At 36.7% G+C, this 26,915-nt stretch overlaps 1 protein-coding gene across 1 annotated transcript in view; it reads right to left on the bottom strand.

Annotated features, from left to right (window-relative positions):
• rasgef1ba (RasGEF domain family, member 1Ba) overlaps window positions 1-26,915 on the bottom strand; it is a 71,745-nt gene that overhangs the window by 39,192 nt on the left and 5,638 nt on the right. Inside the window, exons 2-3 of the mRNA XM_016453598.1 lie at window positions 17,575-17,622; window positions 7,394-7,444 (exon numbers count right to left, since the gene is read on the bottom strand). Coding sequence (XP_016309084.1) covers window positions 7,394-7,444; window positions 17,575-17,622 — 99 coding nt within the window. The remainder of the gene's footprint in view (window positions 1-7,393; window positions 7,445-17,574; window positions 17,623-26,915) is intronic.

Here is a 26,915-nt window from a genome sequence, read left to right as displayed (position 1 = left end):
TCAACCCAGTCTCATAAAAATACGTACCTCTGGTTACATTTCTGCAGCACCGTTTTTACGTACCTTACTGCACGTTTCGCCACAGTTTCAAAGAGAAATGAACACTAGAGGCAGTAAAACTCCGACACCTTTTATTCCTTTTCACACAAATTTACTGAGTTTCGATTAATAAAGCGTAATTTTCGCACAATTTGAAGAATATCATGTTATGACTTCAAAACAATATTAATATGCTGGGAGATTTGAAAACTGTTGCTTTTGAACGTTAGCATCGCACATATCCAGCTTCATATCTATGGGTTTTCATCAACGGTAGGTTTGTTGGGTAGCTCACGAAATACAAAGAAGTACTTGAGAGGCGAGGAGCTCCGGTTCGAATCCCGTGTAACCACGGTTCGACAAAACAGTTCAAATCTGCATATAAGGAAGTTGAAATGGCACGGTTGCATCAACAAATGTGTTTTTATATCAGTTTTGCATTTGTTAACACTATTGGGTAGGTTTAGGGTTGGGTTTGGTGTAGGGCATATTTACAGCATGATAGAGCATTAACTTTTAGCGACAGTACACGGATATTTGAATTCTGAACCGCCGCAATACATACCAGAAGCAACATAATAAAAACACAGCAATACGTACCTATATCAACTTAATAAAAACGTACCAGGGTTCACATATTTAACCCGTGTTTTAGCTCCACTCAGTGGACATTTCTCTTTGAAACTGCGGCGAAACATGCAGTAAGGTATGTAAAAACGGTGTTGCACAAAAAGTACACAGAGGTATTTTTATGAGACCAGGTTGCATTTTTGGCAATCGGAATGAATGCAATCCAATTTCAGATTCTGAAAGCTGTTTATATGAAACAAACTTTACAATAAAATTCACATTTTCTTTTACATATGCATTACATATTACATTACACAAAATGTTGCCGCTTTCAGAAACAGAAAAATAACACTGCAATGTCACTGGAGCTACCACAAGCATAATTGTCATTTTTGCCTTTGACACATCTAAAAAGTAAGCTAAATATATGTCAGAAGAGCTTTTTTTTTTAGGTCTGGCTACTCCACTGACCAGTTCAAAACACAAGAGATTAAAAAAAAACACAGGCATGATCATAGTACTTAAACGTATGTAAACATAGGCACAAGGTTTTTTTTTTTTTTTTAATCCGATTGAGAAGATAGTCGATTCAATCGTTCACATGCTTCATTTTTTCTTTTTGATTGGATTATTTCAGGTCTATAGCACCCTTTCCAAGTTTCTTTTCAGATAGAGCTCAACTGAAGTGGATTTTCAATCCAGTTGAGCCATCAATTTGTTTACAAATGGAATATTTGGTTGCATTTAAACATGGCTAGAGAGACAAATTGTACATCTTCGATGAAAACATCAGGCAAATGTATAAATGTGTTTTGTCTTTAAAATATCTTCAGAATCACAGAGCAACTAGAACAGGTTTAGCATTGGATCGTGTCAATGGCTTTACATGTACAAAACATTCCTGAACACCTTATTCATCCATTCATTGGTCCCTTGACCTTCTGTTTTCATAACACTTACGCACTTTGAACAAAGATGTAAATTCTTGGAAGATGCACTGCGTCAGTGTTCTAGGTCATTAAAAACAAAAGGTTGTTTGTTATTACAGTTCAAACAGGAGAAATTCATCTTAGGAGGAGCCGGGGGGCTGAGGTAGCCCATCCATAACACGGGCATAACGCAACCAGTACAAAAGTGCTGAGTCAGTTAGTCATCAAAGCAGCCTTTCCTTGGAAGACAAACATCCTCAGAGGAAGGTCACTTGGCCCCATGTTTACGAGCAGAACAGCTTGCGTGTAGGCGCTTAAGCGACCCCAATAGCGTGATATTTAGCCCCTAAAATGCGAATTTTACCAGGGGAACCCCACCAAAAACGTGTATTTTATCCCACCGGAATGTGATTTTTACCGGGGGATCCCCCTCGAAATGCAATTGGGCTAGTTTTGGGCTAGTTTTGAGTAGCAATTGGGCGGGTTTTGTTGTGAAAACCTGGCAACCCTGGTGCAGAGTGTGTTTGTGCCAACACTGTAGCAGAGACAGACGCGTAAATCTTTTTTACAAGAGGATAAGACTTTATTGTATAAAGGCTGTGGTCCTTTAAAGTGAACACTGCATTGTGTCTGTAAAAACATTGCTAATGATCAAGGGCACATGTTATCTGCTGACGAATTTAAGAAATATAGGAAAACATAGAAAATGGTACTTTAAGTACAGGCATTGGAATTAAAAAAAACTATTAAACAACATATGACACCTCCCTCCTAATTAGCCAAACACCTCATGAGCCTGAGAAAGACTTTCTTTGCTCACAGTGTATTACAGTGTGCTGAAGAACCAGATGGTACATTTTACATTCAAGTACTTCATTCTGACAGCATTAAATCTGAAGTAGGCACATACAAGTGGGTAGGTTATTCATACGAATATACCCTTAACCATTGTTCTTCAACTTCCATGAAGCTTACCACAGGAATGTTCACATGTTTACTCAGGGTGTATTCACACCAGGAAAGTCCGCTAGTTCACTTGCTTTGGTCCGGACCAAATACAATGTTGATTTTTTTTGTTTGGTGCGGTTTGCTTTCACACTGCCCTTTTTGCAAGTGAACCAGAAACTGTAAACTAAACCACACGTGTGCTTAAGGTCATCCATTCATTGGTTCATCCATTCAACCGTACCAGAGTTCGTTTGGAAGAGACCACCTCTTCAGCTGGGTCTCGGTACGGTTGTTTGGTGCGCACCCAAGTGCGACTGCTGTATTCAAACCTGCCCAAAAGATCCACACAAAAGGGGGAAACGAACCCGAGTTCGATTCAATCGAACCAAACAAGACAGGTGTGAATAAACCTCAGAGAACTAAAGAATTATGTCAGAAAGAAGAGAGAGTTGCTCTAGACGAGTCAAAAGCCATAGTATTCTAAGATCAAGAGGCAACTATTTTTTTAATAATATATTTGTCATACAGTGCAGTTCAAAAAGTTTGTTGTCAGTAATATAAATTTTACAGAAATTAATACTTTTATTTACCAAGGACACATTTCATCAATCAAAAGTGACAGTACAGACACTTGTCGTTATAAAAGATCTCAAATTTGTTCTTTGAGCTTATTATACTGAAAAAAAACAGGGTTTCCATAAATATTAAGCAGCACAACTGTTTTTAACATTGATAATCATTAGAAATGTTTATTGAGCACAAAGTCAGCCTATTAAAATGGTTTCTGAAGGATCATGTGACTCTGAAGACTGGAGCAATGGCTGCTGAAAATTCAACTTCAAAATTCATCCATCACAAACAAAACATATATTAAAAGAGAAAACAGTTATTTTAAATTGTAATAATATTTCCCAATTTTACTGTTTCTACTGTATTTTGATCCAACAAGAGACTTAAATTTACGCATTTATAAATAAGTGACCACACAGAACACACTATCATTTATCATCAAGGACGTTGGTATGTCATGTAATTTGACTAGCTTCTACCAAGTGATAATTTTCAACAACACAACAATAAAAGATATGGGAACAATATTCTCTCATAAAGTTATCCTAATTATATACTATATTTAAGTAGTGCATCAGAACAGACTTCTGATTTTTGGCCATGATACAGCAGTTGAGAAGCACTGTATAGGCCAAATAAGGAGCTCAATAACAAGTCCTGACTCGTTACATAATGCATCATCGTTAGATTGACCAACCAGCATTGCATCAGTTGGCAGTGCACCAGAGCCTGGCAGACTCCATGATAATCCTGGATTTCTCTGCACAAGCACTGACATATATGTGCACTTACTACAGAAGACAAACCACTTTGACAGATAGGCTACTTCATTAAATAAAGTATTCTCAAAATGTTTCATTATATATTTGGCTATTTATGGAATTGCTGATGCTCACTGGAAACGTGATTAAATCTGCTATCTGGATTTAATCATATGTTTTATACAAGTTGCTTTGTATTTGTATGGGGGGGGGGCTCTGTTGTGATGTTGACTGTTTTGAACATGAAATTTGCCTGTCCCAGCTACAAGGTATGGAAGCCTATTTCTACAAAGACTAAAACATTGAAATTATGACATCCTAAATCATAGTTCTGAGATACAAGCCAAAATTAAGACATAATAAATTCATATTTGGTCTTTTTTATGTTAAAATTCAGAATTTGTTATCTCATATTTATGAATTAGTATCTCAATTTGATTTTTTATGTCATAATGATGACTTTTTGTCATAATTACACATTAAAGGGTTAGTTTACCCAAAAATGAAAATTAGGCTGCGTTTTACTCACCCCCGAGGCATCCTAGGTGTATATGACTTCTTCTTTCAGAAAAAAGTGTCTCACACAGCTCCGGGGGGTGAACAAAGGCCTTCTCGGCGCAAAGCCGACCTCATACGTCATTCCCCCGGAACTGCTTCTGTTTACAACAGTGAGCGCAAGCTAGATTCAAGTGATTATTACGCTTTGAATATGGATATTTTTCTTACAAAAACACATCGATTCACTACAGAAGGCCTTTGTTCACCCCCAGGAGCCATGTGATACACTTTTCCTTTATGGATGGGCGATTTTTATTTAAGTTCTTTTGGACTGATGCATGCATCCGCTGAGTGCCATGAAACAGCTTGAAATATCAAAGACAATTTTTAATATAACTCTGACTGGATTCGTCTGACAGAAGAAAGTCATATACACCTAGGATGCCTCGGGGGTGAGTAAAACGCAGCCTAATTTTCATTTTTGGGTGAACTAACCCTTTAAGAAGCCTCTTTTTCTTGTAGCAGAAGTGAGCCTCATTTTTATGTCTCAAAATAGATAGGAAATCCTCACCAACATGGGGCACATTCACACAAACATGATTTACAATACTATGAGAAATTTAGAACTGTTCAACATGAGTAAAGCATCACTAGTTAAACTAAAATATACCTTGAAAACACAGAGGTCTTATCAATGATGCAGTGTCGTCTGAAAATGATTTCTCCTCTTTTGAAGACTCACTATTTCAAAGGGTGCATGTGGGCATAAAAGCTTTTGCTGTTGCCATAGCAATGCAGTCAGCTGCATGACATCAAATAAACGCTTTTGACGTTAGCTACTGGTGACCTAGAAAAACCTACTGAATATGAAGACCCACGGGGCATCAAAACCAATAACTCATAAAAAACAGAAATCACACACCCAAGGACCCAAGGATTAAAACAAATATGGATATTCTTATAAAAACGTGTGCCATCTTGAGATTTGTCAAAGTATATTAAACAGTAACTTAATAATGTTCATAATGTGTTTTTAAAAGATGGATAGTATCCTCTTATAATGAGATCAAAAGGTACTTCTTGTAGAGCTTGAAAAGCCCTTTCTAACTTCCCTGTCATACAGTCTGCTGCCGAGTTCGCTCAGCTCATTATGTTGGTGGTCACTACTGTATTATTCAGATGGTTCCATGAGCGGATGTGTTCTAAATATAAAGCTTGTCCTTAACTGGTCCAGTGAATCAGACACCTCCCCCTCAAAACTCCCAAAGACTGATTAAAATTCCAGAGCTCCAGCCGAGCTGCCCTGCCACTGTCATGGGACGCCAACCTAAATTAACAACCTCGGGCAGCTAGTCAATCATCAGTCAAATGTTCATGATACACTAATGGAAAACAACTTGTCCATCACTTCTGATGCACTTGCTATGACCATTGTGCATGTGATACTCTTGAAAAAAAAAATATACATATACTTTTTTTTTTCAAATATAAAAGGAAATTGTTCACCAACAAAAGACATTTGACTTGTCATTTATGTATTTAGCAACAATAGAAAATAATTAACCAATAATGTGTGCTGTAAATATTGTATTTAAAAAGAGCTGATTTAGACCGTCACCAGTTTCGTTCCTGCATAAATCAGTGTTTTGTACAAATGTTGTAACGGTTGTAATAAACAAATAAAGCTCACAGCTTAAATAATTTGAAATCCATGTTGTCTATAATATATCACTGAGCCAAAATTACTGCAGCCACATAAGGTGAATATAAGGTCACTATAAAGTACAAGGCCAAAGACAATCATTCTAAAGCCCTTTTTTTTTTACAAACCTCCCATGATCTGCCTTCATTCCTTTAGCAAAAAGATCATGCGTTACAGCAGAGAAGGTGGATGAGAGATCGGACTAATATAAGTTTGCATAGAACAAAAGCACTGCAACAAAAAATCAATTTGGCTTTGGCACATTGTAATTGCATTAATCCTTAAAGCTCATCTCATTGGAGTTAAGTCTCTGCACTGATCTCATGTGTCGACTGGCTCTGGTGCACAGTCCTGTGGAGAAAGCCATTGTTCGACACGCATATGTTAGCATAATATTAGGCCTTGATCCTCCTGTGTGTCTGTGGGCAAGCTGGATTCTCCTAGGTTTCATTAGGCAGAGAAAGTATGCATGCTGCCCAAAACTTTACTGAATATGATCTCCAACTGTTAGTATCCTCAGGACTGAGAGGAAGTTGCTTTAAAGAGCAACTGTCAGTTTGCTGCATGGCCCTGTACAGCTAAACATAAACCTAAATGAATGTCAACCACTTGAATATTGAATACTGGTTTGCAGTACTTAATTAATCAATTTAGTTTTTAATAAATTAAATTAAGTTCATCAAAAATAGATGATACGAAAATGCAGGCAAATTTTGAATAAATGAATAAAATGCAGTTTTAAATACCACACACTAAAGTGGTGCAAATATTGCCCTCTTCATTTGCATCCTGTACTACTCCTGTCCTTCACTGTTATACACAAATGACAGATCAGTAAAGAATATCACAACCCATCAAAGGGCAAGGAAGTGGCAACATGACAAACTGTTACGACAAATTGATTATTTGTGCCACATGAAAGATGTAGCTGTCTGTTTCCTCATGCATTTGGCTCTATAAGTAACTGAATAAGTCATTTGCTACTTGGCAAGCTTTGCATTCCTCCTCATTCTGTATCAACTCTATCTGATGTGGTAAATTCGTCAAGAGCACCATTTAATTACCTCTGTTAAATATTTTCAGGCATTATACTGAATATTGAAACTGGGTGACTAACAATAAAGGAAATTGACAACTTTTGTTTTGAGCAAAAATATTTTCAAACAGTCTCAGGGTTTACAAAAATAAGTATTTATGTAAATGGCAAGCTACATTATCAGTGACAGCAAAACAGCAGTTTTGTTGCAATGTCCAGATGCTTATTGGTGAGCTGAAAATATAAGAATCAAACACACCGAGGAATGTGTCAATGTGTCAAAACTTTATCCAACATCTTTTGTTCTTCAAACAGAATAAAGGGAATATGATTTGCTTACTGCATTGTGATCCCCGAGCGGTTTTTCAATCAGTGTCCCAAATATGGTGGGCTGCAAAAAAAGTAGAAATCAATCAATCAATCGAGGAACACAAAAGTTGACACAAAGGTCATGAGGAAAGTGTAACAAGTTTAAGTTTCCTTCTACATTAAATGAGGATGTATAAATATCACATGATGTTGTCATGATCACAGGCAATTCAGACGGCTGACCGATAAGCTAGATTAGAGTCATTAGGCAAAGTTAGTTACTGCAAACTCAAGTTACATAAGAGCTCAAACTGCACCCAGACCCGTAACATAGCATTAGAAAAGCTTTACAAACAGAACACGATACAATCACACATTCACATCCTCTTATTTATTGAAATTTTTTAGGATATTAAAGCTTAAAGATTTTTGACGATTGCATCACTGTTTGCCATTAACTGAGCTTTGCCTAATGATTTATTAATCATATTTTGCATACCACATGAGTATTTTTACTGCACAGCCAATATGCATCCGAACAATATTATAGACACTGTTCTAGTATCCATATCATTTCCCATGCTTCATGGAAAGTGTCATTATATTCACACTTGACATATTGCAAAAGTGACATGGATTCAGTGCTAAAACTGGGAAGAGAGATGCTGACCATTCAATATGTGAATGCTTCGTTTTATCAGCTTTATTGAACCATTCCATAATTAAGCAATCATTATGCCCAACATCAACCTTTGAGAGAATATTTAATAAATCAGACTGATTTATTAGCTTTACTTATTATTTTATTAGCAGTGTTACTGCAGTGGAGTAATTTTCCACAGTGCAACATGTTTCCTGAGGCTGTTGTCCAGAACACAGGACACTTCAAGTCTAACAACCCCCGTGATATTTAATGACTGTGGCTAAGGAATAATGACCATAATAAAAGAGCGGAATTCATTATTTGAGTGAGCAGGTGTCTATGTCAAGATTAATGGAAAATGTGTGACTGTAATATAGACATAAAAGAAAGAGGAGCTCGTTTGGCTAATTAAAGTCTAGACCTTCAAATAACAAATGAGACAACATGGCAGAAAGCATCTCAACCTGCAAGTCCATCGGTCAGTGATCCAAAGCAATTAACAAAACAACAGTGCTACATTACAGCACCCGGTGGCTCCGGCAGAGAATGAGAAAATGACAGAATAGGCAGCAAAGCAAGTCATGCATGTAATTAAAACCATTCCACTAATACAACGGCTGCAATCGTAATGGGCTACACTAACAATCCTTCTTCCCCTGTAAAACTACTTGAGTTGCAAGTCCTGTCTTGCATTTATTGTAGTTGGTTGTGTCAGAAATGTAATCCATGTTGACTTAATCGGAAGGATGTTTGGAGTTTGGCACAGCTGGAAAGAATGTGATCTCATGGATAATCTAAGGGCTGGATCATTCATCGGCCTATTGATTATAATCTGTCTTCAGTTCCACAGCCTGTTTTTAATATCATGTTGTCTAGCTCAGTATGAATGGTAACACTTTACAACAACGTTAACATTACTTCATTCAATAGAAATCTGTCTGTCTGTCTTTCTATCTATCTATCTATCTATCTATCTATATCTATCTATCTGTCTGTCTGTCTGTCTGTCTATCTATCTATCTATCTATCTATCTATCTATCATGGTGTGATAACATAGTTTATATTTTGAGATAGTACTGTATATAGTATAGTGGCCTATGTAGTATATTAATAATATAACATTAACCTAGATCAATAAATTCTGTAACAAGAAATGTTTAGATGCCTAATGTATGAACTAATGTTAACAAATTGAGTCTTATTTTAAAGTGTTAACGAAAGCATTCAGGGACTTTAATTTCAAGCCACCATGGTTTTTAATACTTAGAGGACTTGGCTTTAACACATTGTATTTGCTTCAACAACTGCCAAGCATGTCTAGGGCTGCTCCAAGGCTAGATTCAAGTTTTCCAGTAATCTTCATAATCTTCAACCATGCAAACAACACGGTCTGAAGGGCAGAACAGGAATCCGCCATCCTCAGGTGCCAGGAACCAGACATTTCACACACAGTTTGCTCACTGGAACACCAGTTCCTGGCACTGAAGGAGCCAAACTGTGTCTACTGAGGTTTCTGCTTTAATGGAAACACTGGGGGAATCCATGCTGCTGCCACAGGTGCACCAGACCCCTCTAATCACACAGATGATTGCCTCTTCTGTCACACTGACGTCTGTGTGAAAAACAGATGCTCACCTACATGTTATCTCAGGAAATTGCATTCCCTATAATTCAAGAATCAACTATTAACTCTGCAAATATAGTGACAAACAAGACAAGCATAATGAAATCATCCTCCTTCCACTGCCATTTAAACTGTCAAAGCATAAATTCAAGTCATCAGGTTGATTACGAGCTCCTTCTGTGTGATTTTAAATAAATGATTGATTGACTGCTATTGTGAGCAAACTTGGTGAGCTTGAGTGAAATTTATACTTTGTGAATGGAACTAACTGTAGGGTAAAGGGTCAAAGAAAGATTTCTCAAATGAATGGATCTTTCAGATTTAGACTTTAGACAGACAGGTCTGAATCAATCCTTAGCATTTACTTATAAATCTCTGTCTGAGAGCAGACAGTTGAAGGATGTCTGGCAGGTCTGAAAGTTGTCGATTAGTCATCCTGAAGTGTTGTGTCTCTTCTGGGATTCATTCATTTAGAATGCAGTCGTGCTACTCAAACTGAAGATATTTCTGAAACCATGTGAACACAAAATCAAAGAAGTGCTAAAGCCTGGAGTTTAATTCTTAATTCTGAATTTTACTCAGCAAGGATACATTAAACTGATCAAAAGAGTCAGTAAAGACCGTTATGTTACAAAAGATTTCTATGTTAAATAAACGCTGTTCTTTTGAACTTTGTATTCAAAGAATTCTAAAAAAAAATCCATCCACAAAATATTGCGCAGCACAACCATTTTTAACATTGATAATAAAATTCGTGTGACACTGAAGACTGGAGCAATGGCTGATGAAAATTTACATCAATTTTCAGATTTACCATCACTGGAATAAATTACTTTAAAAAATATATTAAAGAGTTATATTTAAACAGTAATAATATTTCACAATATTACTGTATTTTTCATCAAATAGATGCAGCCTTGGTGAACATAACTTTTTTTTTTGGTGAACATAGAGACTTTTTCAAAAACATTAAATATATATATACAGTGGGTACGGAAAGTATTCAGACCCCCTTAAATTTTTCACTCTTTGTTATATTGCAGCCATTTGCTAAAATCATTTAAGTTAATTTTTTTTCCTCATTAATGTACACACAGCACCCCATATTGACAGAAAAACACAGAATCGTTGACATTTTTGCAGATTTATTAAAAAAGAAAAACTGAAATATCACATGGTCCTAAGTATTCAGACCCTTTGCTCAGTATTTAGTAGAAGCACCCTTTTGATCTAATACAGCCATGAGTCTTTTTGGGAAAGATGCAACAAGCATTTCTCGCCTTATCTTGGTAACTCTGCTATTAAACACTTTCAGGTTGTATAAAATAATCATGGGATCATTTTATACCAGCAAATAGAGAATTCTTATAATGTTATCAGCAACAAAACAATCAATGGGGTTTGTGGGCGTCCTGCAAGACAGAATGAACTACAGACTTACAATAACCAAATGAGATGATGTGACTCCCACTACAAGTCACACCTACTATCAACCAAAGGTAAAATGTTTATTTTTTATTTTTTTTTAATTAGATTAATGAAATATGTTTGCATGATCGAATTTTGCTGTCATCTCAGTATGGAGTATGAAACATGATCGCGGGGTATTACAGAAAGATCTTAATTTTAGAATCCTCTCTTATCTGTTAGGTATATGGCAATTTCAGTTAGGACCTCATTTAGGACAAAAGCTATTAGAGAACAACATTTCCTAAGTGCATCATATCTCAACTAAAGATAGGAAAAGGGTATTACAGAAGCATCCTAAGTCAACAAAAATATGGATAATAAACTTAACTTTAGGACAACCCCACTGGTGTCCTAATTTCAAACCTTCTTAAAATGAAAATGACAGTGTGGCCTCTTCTAGAGAACAGTGTTTCTTAAGTAAAAGAAGTAAGCACAGGAGACTCAGCTGCTTGCATTAGCTCAGTATGACCCAGTGTGTGATAACGTCAGCCCTGTTTATGTTGGGTCAAAGGTAAGCTTAAACTCACACTTTAGTGGCAAGCAGCAAAACGCCAAGGGCTGTGTGTGCCTGTGTGTGTGTGAATGAATGAGTGTTTCAGCATCTTAGATAGTACCCAACATTCTTCGAATACAAACATCATCCAAATTTGCAAAAAATAAATAAATAAATCATAGTTCTGGAATCCCTCCTAAGTAGGCATATTTTTTATGAGTATAAAAATCTTCTCAGTTCTACCTGAGACCCAGAACATAACTTATTAACATATGCATGTTCAAAGTCAAAGTCAGCTTTACTGTCATGTTTAACACACTACAGAGGAAAAATAAATGTGGTTCCTTCAGGAAATTGCAGTGCCGACATGACACAAACATTATGCAAGTATTACAGTAAATAAACACTAAATAAAATAAATCTCTTCATATAAACAAACTAATGCTTTGGCTGTGCTTTTTCCATTTAAAATCAGAGGCAACCACTGCATTTTAATCACGATCCAAACAAAGATGCTAAATACATGTTATTTAGATTTCAACTAGATTGTATAATTTCGAAATTTGAAGCAAAAACAGAATGGTTTGATTTTAGCTTTGTGAATGAGACGCAAATGTCACTCTGACAGCAGGTGGCGCTTATGGAACAGCAGGTATTTATAAGCTGCTGCCCCTTTAAGACCAAATGCACGGATCCAATATAATGATCCACTTGAGATTTCTTAATTTTCTTTCTCCACTGTTTAAGTTCACTTAAGACATAACCGACTGTGTTTACGAGAATACTTGCCGAGACAGTTATTTTGAGATAATTGTGTGTGTATGTGTTCATTTAGATGCAAGGATATGCGAAAGAGGAATCAATTCTGTGAACGCGCATTATCTAAAACGCGTCTCTCTGTGCGCGCTTTGAATGAGTGCGCACGTGAATGGTTTAAAACACTTGAATGTTTAAATCGGCAAGACTTAGAAACACATGTAAACGATCAACTATGATCCGTTTTACCCCTACAAACTAGAGAACAACGCAAATCAGAGCAAGGAATTTTATATCACTGTGCAAGATAGCCCGTCGGGCAGGGTGGTGAAACATTTTGGTAGCCCGACTGGAAAAAACAATAGCCCTGGGACGTCGGGCTAGCGATTTTGCGAGCCCTGACGTTCAGCAACCTTTGGTAGTGATGTATTGCTTTTGTCCGTGCTGTCAAAAATGCTACAGCTAGTACACAACTAGTGCACCGCTATAGTTCCCCTTATGTGCCTGCTGACCTCTTTATTAGTCGAGAGAGTAATGTGTCACAGACATCCCACCTCTCCCGGAAGCTCCGGGAGTCTCCCGCATATTAATAGTGGCTCCCTGACGCCCGCAAATTAGATACAATATCCCAGAAATCGTGGAGGCAAGGGAGAGTACGAGCAAGAGGAAAGAGCGCCACTTAAGCGAGAGAGAGAGACACATGTAGTGATATATAATCATAACCGTAGCCAGCTATGAGATCACCATATGAGTGTCTGAATGTATAATTCAGTTTAGTCAGTTTGCAAGAATGTTTAGCATTCGTGGTATGAAAACGATCGCTGCGTCTCGCTGGCGGAGTGAACGAATCTTGAGGGCGCGGGCGCAGCCTCCGCCGTGTTGCCAGATCCAGCAATTATAGGCGTTTTTGGACTTGTCTTTTCCACTTAATGTTGCCAGATCCAGCAATTATAGGCGTTTTTGGACTTGTCTTTTCCACTTAATGTTGCCAGATCCAGCAATTATAGGCGTTTTTGGACTTGTCTTTTCCACTTAATGTTGCCAGATCCAGCAATTATAGGCGTTTTTGGACTTGTCTTTTCCACTTAATGTTGCCAGATTCAGCAATTATAGGCGTTTTTGGACTTGTCTTTTCCACATAATTTGACACTTTAGAAAGTTAATAGAGGGGGAAGTTGCAATTTAGGGTCATCGATTATCTTATCTTATTTGCAAAATATTTGAAATAATTTCGATTTATTTTTTATTTTTCGGTTTTTATTTGTTTTAATAGCAATATCTGGCAACACTGCATAGTCGGCACTTAAACTGACAGTTATCAAAAGAGCATGTTATAGCTGACAGGATAGCACATTCGGTAAGGGAAACGCACTGTTGGGGGTGGTACTACCTCCCTGAAATTAGTTTTTGCAGGGTGGGATGTCTGGTGTCCTCATTTAGACATGAATGGACCACATCTGGCGTGACCTATAGATAATCCACTTACACTGTATAATAATATAAAGGAAAGAGATTTGATCAATCAAATCACAGAGCATTTGTTTTATCCCTTCATCTTCTCGGGTGCAAATCCTGAATTTTTTTCAAAACTACAAATGTTTTACTAAGTTACAACATCAGTATATTAATAAGTAAAAGCTGAGTATTTTTTACTAAAAGTAAAATAAAAGTAACAAAAGATAAACTAAACAAATAGTTTTGTGTGTGTGTGCGTGTGTGTGTGTGTGTTGCACAGTCACATGAAAATAGATCTGATCCTGAACATTATAGTGTTTTTCTGTAATGACAAAATAGTAACAGCTATTGATATATTTAAAAATATATATTAAAATGTATCATTTAAATAAATAAATAAATAAATAGTGTGTGTGTGTGTGTGTTTTTTAAATACATGCACTTTTTTGGCATTCCTTAAAAATGCAGTTTTACTCTGCATATTGTACATATTATAGACATGGTAATAATAATGTAGTGCCATTTACTAAGCATTTTATGAATCTCACTGAATTAAGCATTCACACCAAGCAGGCAATTTGCTAACAATATGAAGAAAGTCCAAAAAAAGAAGAAAAAAAAAAGAAAAGAAAAAAAGAACAGCTTCGTGCTAAATCTGAGTCTTTTACAGCATATGGATGAAGGCAAAGGAATTTACATATAATCAGTGTCTTTGGCCCACTAAAAGGTTTGCTTGCATAAACGTACTTCCCAATTATGTTATTGTGTTAGTGGTTTGAATATTATGTTACAGTAGGTTCTATTAGCATTTACCAATGAAATGTATTGCGATCATGTGTTGGTTATAATGGAAACACTCCAGGCCACTGTAGCCCTCCAGAAGTTTGGACATTCTAGACAAAGTGAGGTTTTGGACAATATCAGCAGAATGCTGATTGCAATTGCAATTTATCAAATAATAATACTGAAGACCAGTAATAATGATTTTCTGTTTGATTACATAAAAACGGCAATAAATACAGTACAACTGAAAAGCTGGGTGTCAGTAATATATTTTTTTAAAGAAATTACCACTTTTTTTTCAGCAAGGATGCATTAAATTGATCAAATGTAACAGTACAGAAATGTATTGTTACTATTTCTTTCTATTTCAAATAAAGGCTGTCTGCAATGTTTTCATCAAAACTGTTTGTTGCTTATCAATGTAAAGTCATCACAAAGCAAGGATTTATGCTAATATTGTCCAAACCCCCACTTTGCCTAGGGAGTTTCCAAACTTTTGTGGTGTTTTTTTTTCATGATCCTGTCAAAGTATAAAATATACAGGTGTTTAAATAAAAGCTCCTTTTTGCCTTGATTAGTGAGGAATATGTTTTGATCACATAGGCATAAAGCAGTCACGCTAATCCTCCACTGGCAAAAAAAGGATGAGCTCATAAAGGAAAGGGTGCAACAAAAAACACAAGCCCAGTCCAAGGAGCCTTTTGATGTGAAAGAGACCACACAATGAAACATGAGACCCCCGTAATGCTAGTCTCATACACCCAAGCCACAGTCCTCAGTGTTTACCTTCTGTGAGAATAATTTTTTTTCTTAAGTAATTTAAGTTTGAAGGCAGATTTCACAGGTCTAATTGTTGCTATTACTGCATAATGCCCCTTTATGTCACTTTTTAATGAAGTGCTTTTATTACAATTTGGCCCAGTGAGCCAAGTGTAAAAGTCAGGTGAGCCTCATCAAAAACTTTTGCAACACGATCCCACCAAACTCTTTCTTTCTGAACTCAAAAAAAAAAAAAAACTGGCATCAAATGCATAGTATCAAAGAGTCAGATAAACCCAGTCGACCCCGGCTGCGGTTGAGCCTGGGCACGGCTGCCTTGAGAACAAGTGGAGCACATGCTGACAGAAAGAGAATCTGAATTTGGGAAGATGAAAGTCATGTTTAAGCATTCCTAGACGCTCTCTTCAGAAGGACCGTGACTGTGTATGTGCGCGAGGATCAAAGCCTCGCCTCCAGTGCCGGGCTGATGGTGGAGTGTGTGGGGGCCACCGAGGTCCCTGTGTGAATGGGGACAGGGAAGAGCTCTGGGCTTTGATGGAGAGCTTGTGCCTGATCCCCCGTCACTGCTGCATTGTCTGAAGGGCAGGGACAGTGGATCAGGCTACAAGCTCGCTATATGAAGTGCAGTGGTGTTCATGCTGTTCACAGGTGTAAAAAATACCTTCTTCAACTCTTCATTAGACAGGGAGACTGAGTGAAGTGAGAAATTATTAGATGTTGCTTTTAATACAAACAAATGGTCTTTGCACGCAAAACGTATTCTCGTAGCTTCATAACATAATGGTTGAACCACTGATGTCACATGGACTATTTTAACGATGTCCTTACTGCCTTTCTGGGCCTTTAACATGTCAGTTGCGTTGCTGTCTATGCAGGGTCAAAGCTCTCGGATTTCTTCAAAAATATCCTAATTTGTGTTCCAAAGATGAACGAAGGTCTTACAGGTTTGGAACAACATGAGGGTGAGTAATTCATGACAGAATTTTCATTTTTGGGTGAACTATCCCTTTAAGCTGGGATATGAGTATTTTAAAGGAATAGTTCACCCAAAAATGAAAATTCTGTCATTAATTACTCACCCTCGTGTTGTTCCAAACCCGTAAGACCTGCTTTCATCTTCGGAACACAATATTTAATATATTTTTGATTAAATCTGAGGGCTCTCTGACCCTCCCATAGACAGCAAGGTAACTACCATGTTCAAGGCACAGAAAAGTACCAAGATAATCGACAAAATAGACCGTGTGACATCAGTGGTTCAACTGTAATGCTACAAAGCTACGAGAATACTTTTATTGCGCAAATGGACTTTATTCCACATTTTCATCTCTGTTGCGTCACTTGTGGATGCGTGTTCATGACAGTTCCACACGCTTGCAGAATGTAAATTCTGTCATCATTTATTCACCCTCGTGTTGTTCCAAAACTATTAGACTTGTGTTCATCTTCAGAGCACAAATTAATATATATTTAATATTCTCTCAGTTTTTGTCCATCCACTGAAAATCTAAGTAATGAAGATCGTATGGGTTTGTAATGACATGAGGGTGAGTAAATGATCACAGCAATTTTTATTTTTTAATATGCAAATACAACTACAAATCAGTCATTCATAGCCTGATTTCTCTGAAGAGGGTATTTTTGTGGCTCTGTGATACTTTCAAAACATTGGGCTCCATTCACTAATATTTTGAAACAATTCTTGCATTTATGCACACAGGAAAGAGTACTCACACAAAATTTCCTTCAGATATATACTTTGTACCAACACCAATATTTTTCTTCCGTTCATTCCAATAAGCTGATGAATTAGGACTGTCGAGTGTGTCGTTTCAGTTTGTTTTAAACTTTATTGTAAATCGTTTGAACAAATTGTCTGAACAACATGTATTCGGGATAACTGTCTGAAAATGTTTATTATAAAATGGTGTATTGCCAATATTAGTGTTTTAGCCATTTGAAATCATACACTGTAACTTTAAGTTCAGTTTTGTTTTTTGTTCTCTTTGAGTAGTATTCAGATGTGCAATACGGTATGTATAAATATATGTTTGATGTATTTTAGGTCTGACTGTCTAAAAAACAGTGGTGGGACAATATCAATGATGTCTCCTGCCTCAGGGTAACTGCAGCTTGTGTACTAAAATCAATACTTTCTATTCCCTATAGAACATGGCACAGAGGAGAGACTCAGATGGAGAACATACCCGTTGTTTGGTGACATGCCTTACTCCGATGTGCGGCTGACTCCTGCACTGTGGAGAGAAGAAAAGAGAGAATGTATTGCTCTAGCACACACAAAAACAGCTTGAAAAGACTTTTGGTTTCTCACTCTCTAAAAATGCTTCAGAGAACATTGACTATAATCTGGACTAAAATTTGTATAAGTACAGTATTATAAACTGCATGATAGTTGTGAATACAAATCAAACATGGCAACCACACAAAGGTCGTCAGAAAACGTTGCAAAAATTGACAGCATATTTTATTCCTAGAGCTGTATTCAAAAGACAGACTCTCAGAAATAAGTACAAAAGCTTCCACTGGGGCAGTACCCTTTCAAAATGTACTAGACCCTACTCTGAATTAGGAGATAATTTAGTTCCTCCAAATGGAGTTCCTAGAACCAAATATGTTCCAAAATCCTGCTGTGCGAACAATTCAAAAAGCAGGAACTCCCTACGCCAATATTTCTAGGAACTGAAAAGGTTCCTCTGGTGCAAAAGCCCCTAATATGTACATTTTAAGCAGGGCTGTACGTTAACTTTTTTTGCACATAGCACTGGTGCTACAAAGGTTGAACATTTTGTAGCACAGGCCAAACAGTTGTAGCACAAGTTGCATATCCCATCATCCATTGCACTGATTGCACACAGCTGTAACCAATCACACACTCACTATATTACCCCCACTCAGATCCCTTTCAAACTGCCGAGTATTGTTTTAGCACTTATCGCTCATCGTGTGATAGCTACTTTATAGAGCCATTCTAAATTCCTTAATCTAGTACTGCCTTGTTCTTAGTCTGTTTACCCGTGTCTTGATCCTTGCCTGTTATCTCATTTTGTCTGATCTCTGCCTGCCCTGAAGTTTATAGCCTGTTTTGGAATTACCCTTTGCCTTGCTGTTTCGGACTGTGTTTGCACCTCACCTGGACTCTAGCTCGTCTTGTGGATCGCCCTCAGGATTACGTTCTCCGTCGACTGACTCACGCCTTCCTTTGGATACTCTTTTGTCTTGCCCTCTATATACCTGTTTGCCATTGTCTGACCCATGCCTGTTTTATGACCACGTCTCTGTCTTCTATTAAAGCTTTGCAAATGGATCTGCCCGTCTCACGTCTCGTCGGCTCCGTTACAGCAATATGGCAAAAATATCATATCACGATTTTTTTTCAGGATTAGGATATACACATAATATACAAATAAAACAATCAGTGCTTTATTTTTCAGGTACAGTATTTAGCAGTAGCCTAACATTCAAGAAATTGAATGAACAAATATTAAAATAAAACACTATATGTCGCACTGTACAGCCCTGCTTTTAAGTACTATTATGCACACTTTAGGTACAAAGGTGTACCTTTTGTCACTGCTGCCCCAGTGACAGCTTTTGTAACCTTTGTTTCTGAGAGTGCAGGATGCAGTGTGAGTTCTTGTAAAATAATTTATGTTAATATTCAAATTGGGCCAGTAAGTGAGTTTAAAAACCATCAACTCACCATATTCATCTAAAAATAACTGAATATAATCATTAGGGCAAACAAACAAATAAATAAATGCTATATTTTTGAGGAAAATGATTTGAGTCCTAATGTTAAAACTGCAATAAATATATATTCTTAAGAGTCATAGGAGATTTTTTTTTTTTTTTTTTTTTTTGCGGGTATGTTGAGCTTTTTTAAACCTGTGTGTCACATTTCAAATGTGACGTGTGAATGCAAACAAGCTTGGATTTTCTTTCCAAAGACGAAGCTCATAAACAGAGTCTGCAGTTGAGTCTGTCACTGCTAAGAGCCTGCACTTCACCAGCTGCATAAACACACACAAAAATACCTTAACTGACTCGAATCATGATGCCTCTTCACAGAACCAAAAATTACCCCTCGTACACGTCGCACACACAAAACCACTATACCACTCTGACTACCTCACTAAATTCATGTCCAAAGATATAAACACCGACCTGAACCAAAGACCACTGCTCCCTTTATTGGTGCGCAAAGCATTTACCTGGGAAACAGGTGACGGCTGAGTTGATTTTTCAACTCTAGAGAGAATTTATTCAGCTGATGTAGACATAACACAGGGCCTGGGGGAAACAACACCTGCTCCAACCCATCAAAGATGATGGACCTTTTCATAAGAGCTGAAATGTATTTACCTGACAGGCAAACATAAAATGCAAAATTAGGATCCAAATCGATTACACAATAGAACAGAAAGATGTTGCCATGTAAATTCATCAGTAAACTCAATATCTGAGAGTGAGACCCATGCACAAATCATTAGAGAGGACAGACAATTGCTAACAGAAACCACGTCACATAAGAGTTCTTCATTATGAGGGAGACAGGTTGCCTAGTTACCACAGCAGCCTGCTACGTGCATGTTCTTGGGCTGGTCTACAGAGTCTCTGTCACGCTCCATTGTGACTGCTGCCTGAGAGGCCAAACACCTCCTTTAGGTAACGCATGTGTGTGTGGGAGAGCGCTCTCCAGGTCTTTGGCTAACGTGGGTGATTACGTGCAAAATGGTTCAGGGGACTGATATCTTCATGCAGGGAATCAAAAAAGTAAAAATATTTTAAATTACAAAATATAATAGAATATTTTTAATTATATTTCACTCAATATTTCAAAGAAAAGAAGTCAAAACTATCACATGTACCTTAGTAAAAGAATAATATATTTAAAATACATTTATTTCATACTAAGTAGTTCAAATCCATTAACATATTTATTAACATATCGCTTGAGACTTACTGATATAAAAATTATAATTAAACTTTATTTGGAGTACTGCTTGTGCACAATACAAATTTCTTAATATTAAGCCTAAAATGTGTTTTATTGTCACTATTGATGAGGATTGTATGATTTTTTAATAATATCGGTCTTTAAATGTAAGATATTTAAAGTGTACCTGAAATATACTTGCAATAGTTCCACTTTAGCACAATCAAAAATATACTTCAGTATATCTTTAGTTGGACTATTTCCGCACAGATTAAGTGCATTAAGTAAAAAATTAGTTGTGCCAATTTAGCAGACTTTATGTATACCAGTTTAGTATACCAACAGTACAATTACATTTACATAAATGTGACCCTGGACCACAAAACCAGTCATAACGGTCAATTTTTTTAATAAATAAGCTTTCCATTGATATATGGTTTGTTACATGACAATATTTGGCCGAGATACAACTATTTGAATATCTGGAATCTGAGGGTGCAAAAAAAATCTAAATACTGAGAAAATCGCCTTTAAAAGTTATCCAAATTAAGTTCTTAGCCATGCATATTACTAATCAAAAATTAAGTTTTGATATATTTACAGTAGGAAATTTACTAAATATCTTCATGGAACATGATCTTTACTTAATATCCTAATGATTTTTGGCATAAAAGAAAAATCAATCATTTTGACCCATACAATGTATTGTTGGCTATTGCTACAAATATACCTGTGCTACTTCTGACTGGTTTTGTGCTCCAAAGTCACAAATATGTAAATGTATTTGTAGTATACTTAGCATAAAATAAATGTATTTCAATTACATTTTAGCATATTTATTTTTCACTAGGGAAGCTCTGACAAAATCAACTAATACAGCATAAGGCAGCAGATTTTCTGAAAGGGCAAAATAAATAAATAAACAAATTAATAAACAAACAAATCTTTAACTGCTCTTTTAAACTTTTATTTTTTTCAGTATTGCAGTGTAGCACTGTTCATACCTTTTTTTATAGAAGATGGGCTTTATTAGGTTATCATAAACCGTGAGTAGCATGTCCTATCCCAAAAACATGGCAGATGATGAGCTTACATTTCTGGTTAAAAGAAATGAGAGGAAATAAAAAGTGGTGGTGAATCTAGAACAGCAACACAACGAATATCCAAAGCGTGTCATTTGTAGTCTTATTTGTAGCTTTATTTGTAACTTTAGCAACAGCAGAAAAAGGTCCTGCATTTAATAGACGCGTAACAGACATGAAAGTTGAATCCTTTAGTCTTACTAAACTAATCATTAACTGAAGTGAATGCTCAATTTGTCAATATTTATAATAATAAATAGTATTTTTTGTATCTGATGGTGCAGATCCATATTTTAAAAATTACATTTTTTAATCCAATAAGATAGAAAACACATCACATTAGATTTAAATGTAAATGTAATAGAAGACAAATGGAAGGCTGTATAAAAGTCTTCAGCTAAGGTTTTTAACATTTTCATTAAATAAGTGTGGTTGGGAGGGGGTGCTGACATCATTAACCCGTTTAATGCCAAGTGCCAAACAAACCATACCCCAGACTGAGAAGATAAAGTGAAATCATTTACATGCAAGACACAAATGTCAAGGATGTCAAGGATCAAATGAGCACATATGAGCAGAATATCATTACAGTAAATGGCAAAGAAACCCAATGAAGTGCTGTAATTAATGCAATCAAATTCTCTTTATCATCAAATGCAGCATGACCATTAGTTCAATGGCTGTTACTCAAGACAATGAATGCAGCTCATTTAAAATGTAAAAATTAAATTCAGGAGCACAGTGTTTAATTATACAGCATCATTGCATTATTTTAATGTACACAGCCAAAAGGTCTATAGAGTTATTCATTAACATTCCCATTCATCTCAATGGCAGTTTCTCACTAAGTACAAGACCGCCCAAAAAGTATGTGATTTGCCTACTTTACTTTTAGATCCAGATTGTGTCGTTACAGTAGGCTAACTGGGTCATGCTAACCAACCAAACCTTGAAACTTTTAGTCCAGTAGCCATTACTCCAGTCTTCAGTGTCACATGTAACTTCAGAAATCATTCAAATATGCTGAATGGTGCTCAAGAAATATTTCTTCTTATCAATGTTGAAAATAATTGTGCTGCTTAATATAATTGTGGTAACTGTGATACATTTATTCAGGATTTTTTTTAATGAATAAAAAATTAATAAGAACAGCATTTATTTAAAATAGTAATATTTTGTAATAAAAGTCTTTCCTGTAACTTTTGATCAATTTAATCGCTGAATAGAACTATTCATATCTATAAAACAAAATCTTACTGACCCCAAACTTTTGAAAGGTAGTGTATATATGCCTTACTTGAGGGACTTTGGAAGTTTATATAAAGGAGTAAAACTGTTGATAATAATGCTTTCATAGCAACAACTGCTTTGGAGACACTTGAAGACAATCAAATACCAAAGTGTTTCTTCACCAGGGTCAAACAGAGCTATGCAGAGTATTTCAGAGCTCTGTCGGAATTTGCTGAATTATTATAAATATTTTCTTAAAAGCTGTTCAACTATCTAAACAGGAGGTATATTACCACATTATCATGCACCATCTCTTTTCGCTCCCTTCTTTGCGAAGCAGATGAGCACCAGCGCTTACATAAAGCTGACCTTGACTAACATAGCCTGTTGAGGCTGGTGAAAGTGTGGACAGCACAGAGGCAGCCGCTCCATCCTGCGGCCATCCATTTTATCAGCGTCAGGGTGACGGAGTGCATGGCTGTCACGGGGATGAGATACGGCAGGCTGAGGTCCCATCTGATGTCCTGACAGTGTCGGCTCACCCCTGGCCTGTCCAGCTGTGAGTGCTCCTCTCTTACAGTGTGTGACAGGCAGACTCAGGGGCAGATAGTGCACAGAACATGCCTCATAAAACAAAAGGAGTGAATAATGTAGAGGGGCTTTTTTACAGTTCAGGATAAATTACCTTGACATCTTGAGAAAGGTCTTGAGAGAAAGCCAATATGACGTTTTATAGCCCCAGTCTTGCTCTTGAAGGCTCACTGGAGTATTGGAGCTTTCATATAATTACAAAAGACTAACCTCCGTCTATGTTTATGGCATATTTTAAAAATAAAATACATAAAAATCTCAGGGTAAGAGATGGAAATCTGTATAGTTGAAGGTTGCAGAGGTCTTCAATATACAAGGTTTAAGACACACTGAAAGTCTGGCATTCAGAATCTTATCAAAACCTGGACATAAACAAAGTTTTAGGATTTAGCTAAATTTTAAACAAATAAACATTATGACACAAAATTAAAACAAAATTATATATTGTAGGTCACTAATCAAATTTACATCAACCAAGGTCAAATGTTCTTTAGTTTTCAGACTTAATTTACTTAAAGGCACAATATGTAATTTTCGCCGCTAGAAGGCGCGTATTCAAAATAAACAAATAGACAAAGGCGTAGTTTGATGACGCCGTGACTGAGTGTGGAATCATGGGAGTTGTGTCTTCATCCCCACAGCCGACGCAATCCGACGGGACTCGGGCAGAAATCATGTTCATGGATGAGCTAATGATTTATTAACGTAGTAGAATGAAGCAGGGTGAGGCTGAAAGCCGTCGAAGCGAAACAAGGCCGCTGAACGAGCGCGACACACGGCTCGAAAGCAGCGGAGCTTTTATTATGCCACAGTCGACCGCTTCCGCTCCTTCCGGTCGTGCGTATGTGGGAAAAAAAGCAGCGCTGTTTTATCATACTAGATACGTTCGAAAATTCTGTTATAATGCTACTCTGTGCAGTTGTCATCGGTCTATTAAAACATATTAAAGCATCTTTGGTGATTCCATGTTTTCTACAAAACAAAACCGGAAATCGAGGGGTTATGACGTCATTAGCAGGCGACACAATGACACTATAGACACGGTCCATGTCACTAGTTAAAATTGCTTATTTCTCTGGATTTAAACATTCTTTGAAACATTTGGGATAATGTAAGTACACAAGTCAGCAAAATATATAACACTGTTCTAGTGATTTTTTGATATTTTAATTATAAAAATCTTACATATTGTGCCTTTAATTGTATTGCTGATGTTATTTTAAAAAATCCAATTATAAATACAAAGTATTACATAAAAAAATTGACTAGTCATCTAAGACCTCTCCATTCCACTATATGCTTAATATGCATGTTGCACAAAAGGCAAAACACTTCTAAAACATTTTAGGCAAAAGTGTTGTAATGCACTAATTTATCTATAGCTAACACTTTTTTTAAATCATTTCTACTAAATAAATTAACTATAAATGGAAGTTTAGCTATAGACAGCTTTAGCTTTAGACACTTGCTTTCGAAGATGGTTTTCTCTCCACCTTTGAAAGTGGGTTTTTGGACAGTTTAGAAATGTACAGCGCCCCCTTCTGGCTCATTTGAGAGGACTGATACAGAGTTTTTACAAATTAACCAAGGGTTTGTGCAAATTAGCCTCTTCTTATTATTTAGGTTGAGGGAGCTTCCCATAATTTAGAAACACAGCAGCTTATGAAAGCACAAGAGGCATTAGACACGAAATGCAAGCACCCAAGTGTTCATTAAAAATCTTTTTGGCAAGCACCTTTTCCATTGTAAGTCCCTTCGCGTAATTCGCCGCCAAGATCTTCGCTGATTAGCTTGTTATGTGTGAGTGACATGTCTCTCTTTTGAGACCTTGAACCTGATGATTCCCCATTCCAAACAGCAGATGGACTGAGCGGGGCCTTTATTCATGACTAACGAGACACAAAGATTGACACACGGCATCGGGAGGAAAAGGTCTCCAAGGGAAGCGTTGTTTGATGAGATTATGCTGCGGAAACAAAACTGAGACTTTCCCTGTTTTCCCAGGGAAAAAAAAAATCTTTCAAATGAATTTGCTGTGAGAGGAAAGAGAACATTTACAAAGAAGAAATAGGTGTATCAGAGAGCATCTGACATCCTTTTCTGTGTCGCTTTGTGATGGTTGATCATAATCAGTATACAAGGCCCAGCTGAAAACCCCATTTTAACAGAAAACAGTCCATAACTACACATTAAACAATAATGGTCTGGGTAAACCACTCTCTTCTCGGTATGCTAATGTCATCAAATGAAAAGCCACAATAACACCCCAAAAAAGGTATCTGTTACCCCTAAGTCAAAAATCTGTCATTAAAATGGAAATTGCCTCAGATAAGGTCAATCAATGAAGGTCAATTAAAAATTCTAATAGGCACAAAAAGAGATAAAGCCTTCAAAGCCCTGTCAGCAGAAAATAACTGCACATGACAAACCCAGACCTCAGAGAATACATTTATGAAAATGAAATCATTCAACATGGAAAGCACATAGGCCTAACAATGATAAAACGTAATTCAAACCATTATATTAGCTATTGTCAAGATTATAATTATTTTAAACCTGAATGGTCTGAACAGATTTCCATATTTTTCAAAATTGCAATTATGGTGACATTATAAACCTTAATAGTTAAATCAGCTTTGAATATGCATTAAACATGGCTTGCATTTTGCAAATAGTTATATATATTAAAGGCTTAGTTCACCTTCATCCTATGGAAAAGAAAATGCAACTTTCTGCCCAAAGTCCTCTTGTGCTCCACACAGGCTCCATACATACAAAACTGACTGTGCCTAAATGCTCTACTAGGCCACTAACTCCAAAGGACCAAAACAACAAAATATACACAGCTCTGTACTACTCAGCATAAACTATATTCCCTTCTGCTTAGAAAAAAATGACTGTGGCCAGTGAAAGTCATTACTCTGCACATTGTTTTGCACTGCATTTCATTTTCGTGCATCAACAATGTTTAAACTACTGGTTTCAGCAATCCAGCTGCATCACCTGCAGAAAGCACATTCAAGGCTGAAGGACATTAAACTGTTGGTGAATTTAACTTCCACCAACAGACTGCATCTTTTGAATAAAACCGTGAGTAGGTCACATGTTTCTGACAAATAGCATGATATGCTACGCTCAAAGGCACAGAGTTTCGAGTCTGGCCTTCACTTTCCTGTTGTGAAAAATCCATTAAAAATTAGGCACTTTAATTCTAAATATGATTGAAGGACAAGGAAACATGTCAGGACTGAGGAACAAGCATAAATCTCTCTCCAATGCCCAAACACATGAGAAAACTGACATCAGTCACACGGAAGCCTTTCACTGAAGCCGAAATGTAAGTATATAACATTCAGTATAGAAAAACATGAAATCTTTCACAATCCCTTGAATTGTTTATTCAATAGACATTGTAAGTAGAATATTCTGTTTATGAAACAGTCTGTGACATTTCTTACTGATGTTTTGTGAACAGTTTGATATCTTAAAGGTCACTTGCTTCCACTGTCTGGAAGTCTTGTTAGCTTGCTGTAAATGTATTTTTGTTTAGAGGTAATTCCTAAAACATATACAGAAACCCACAACTGGAATATGCTGAGCAAGGCTAGTCTTTTCTGCTTGCGTATTCTGGTTAGGATCTGTCTGTGACCTCCACATCCTTGAGAACTCACATCTAATAAATGCACTG

Source organism: Sinocyclocheilus anshuiensis, unplaced genomic scaffold (genome assembly GCF_001515605.1).
Source record: "Sinocyclocheilus anshuiensis isolate Anshui unplaced genomic scaffold, SAMN03320099.WGS_v1.1 scaffold1531, whole genome shotgun sequence".
Lineage (NCBI taxonomy): Eukaryota > Metazoa > Chordata > Actinopteri > Cypriniformes > Cyprinidae > Sinocyclocheilus > Sinocyclocheilus anshuiensis.
Note: the sequence above shows the minus strand (reverse complement) of the source record. Positions and strands in the feature narration are given on the sequence as shown.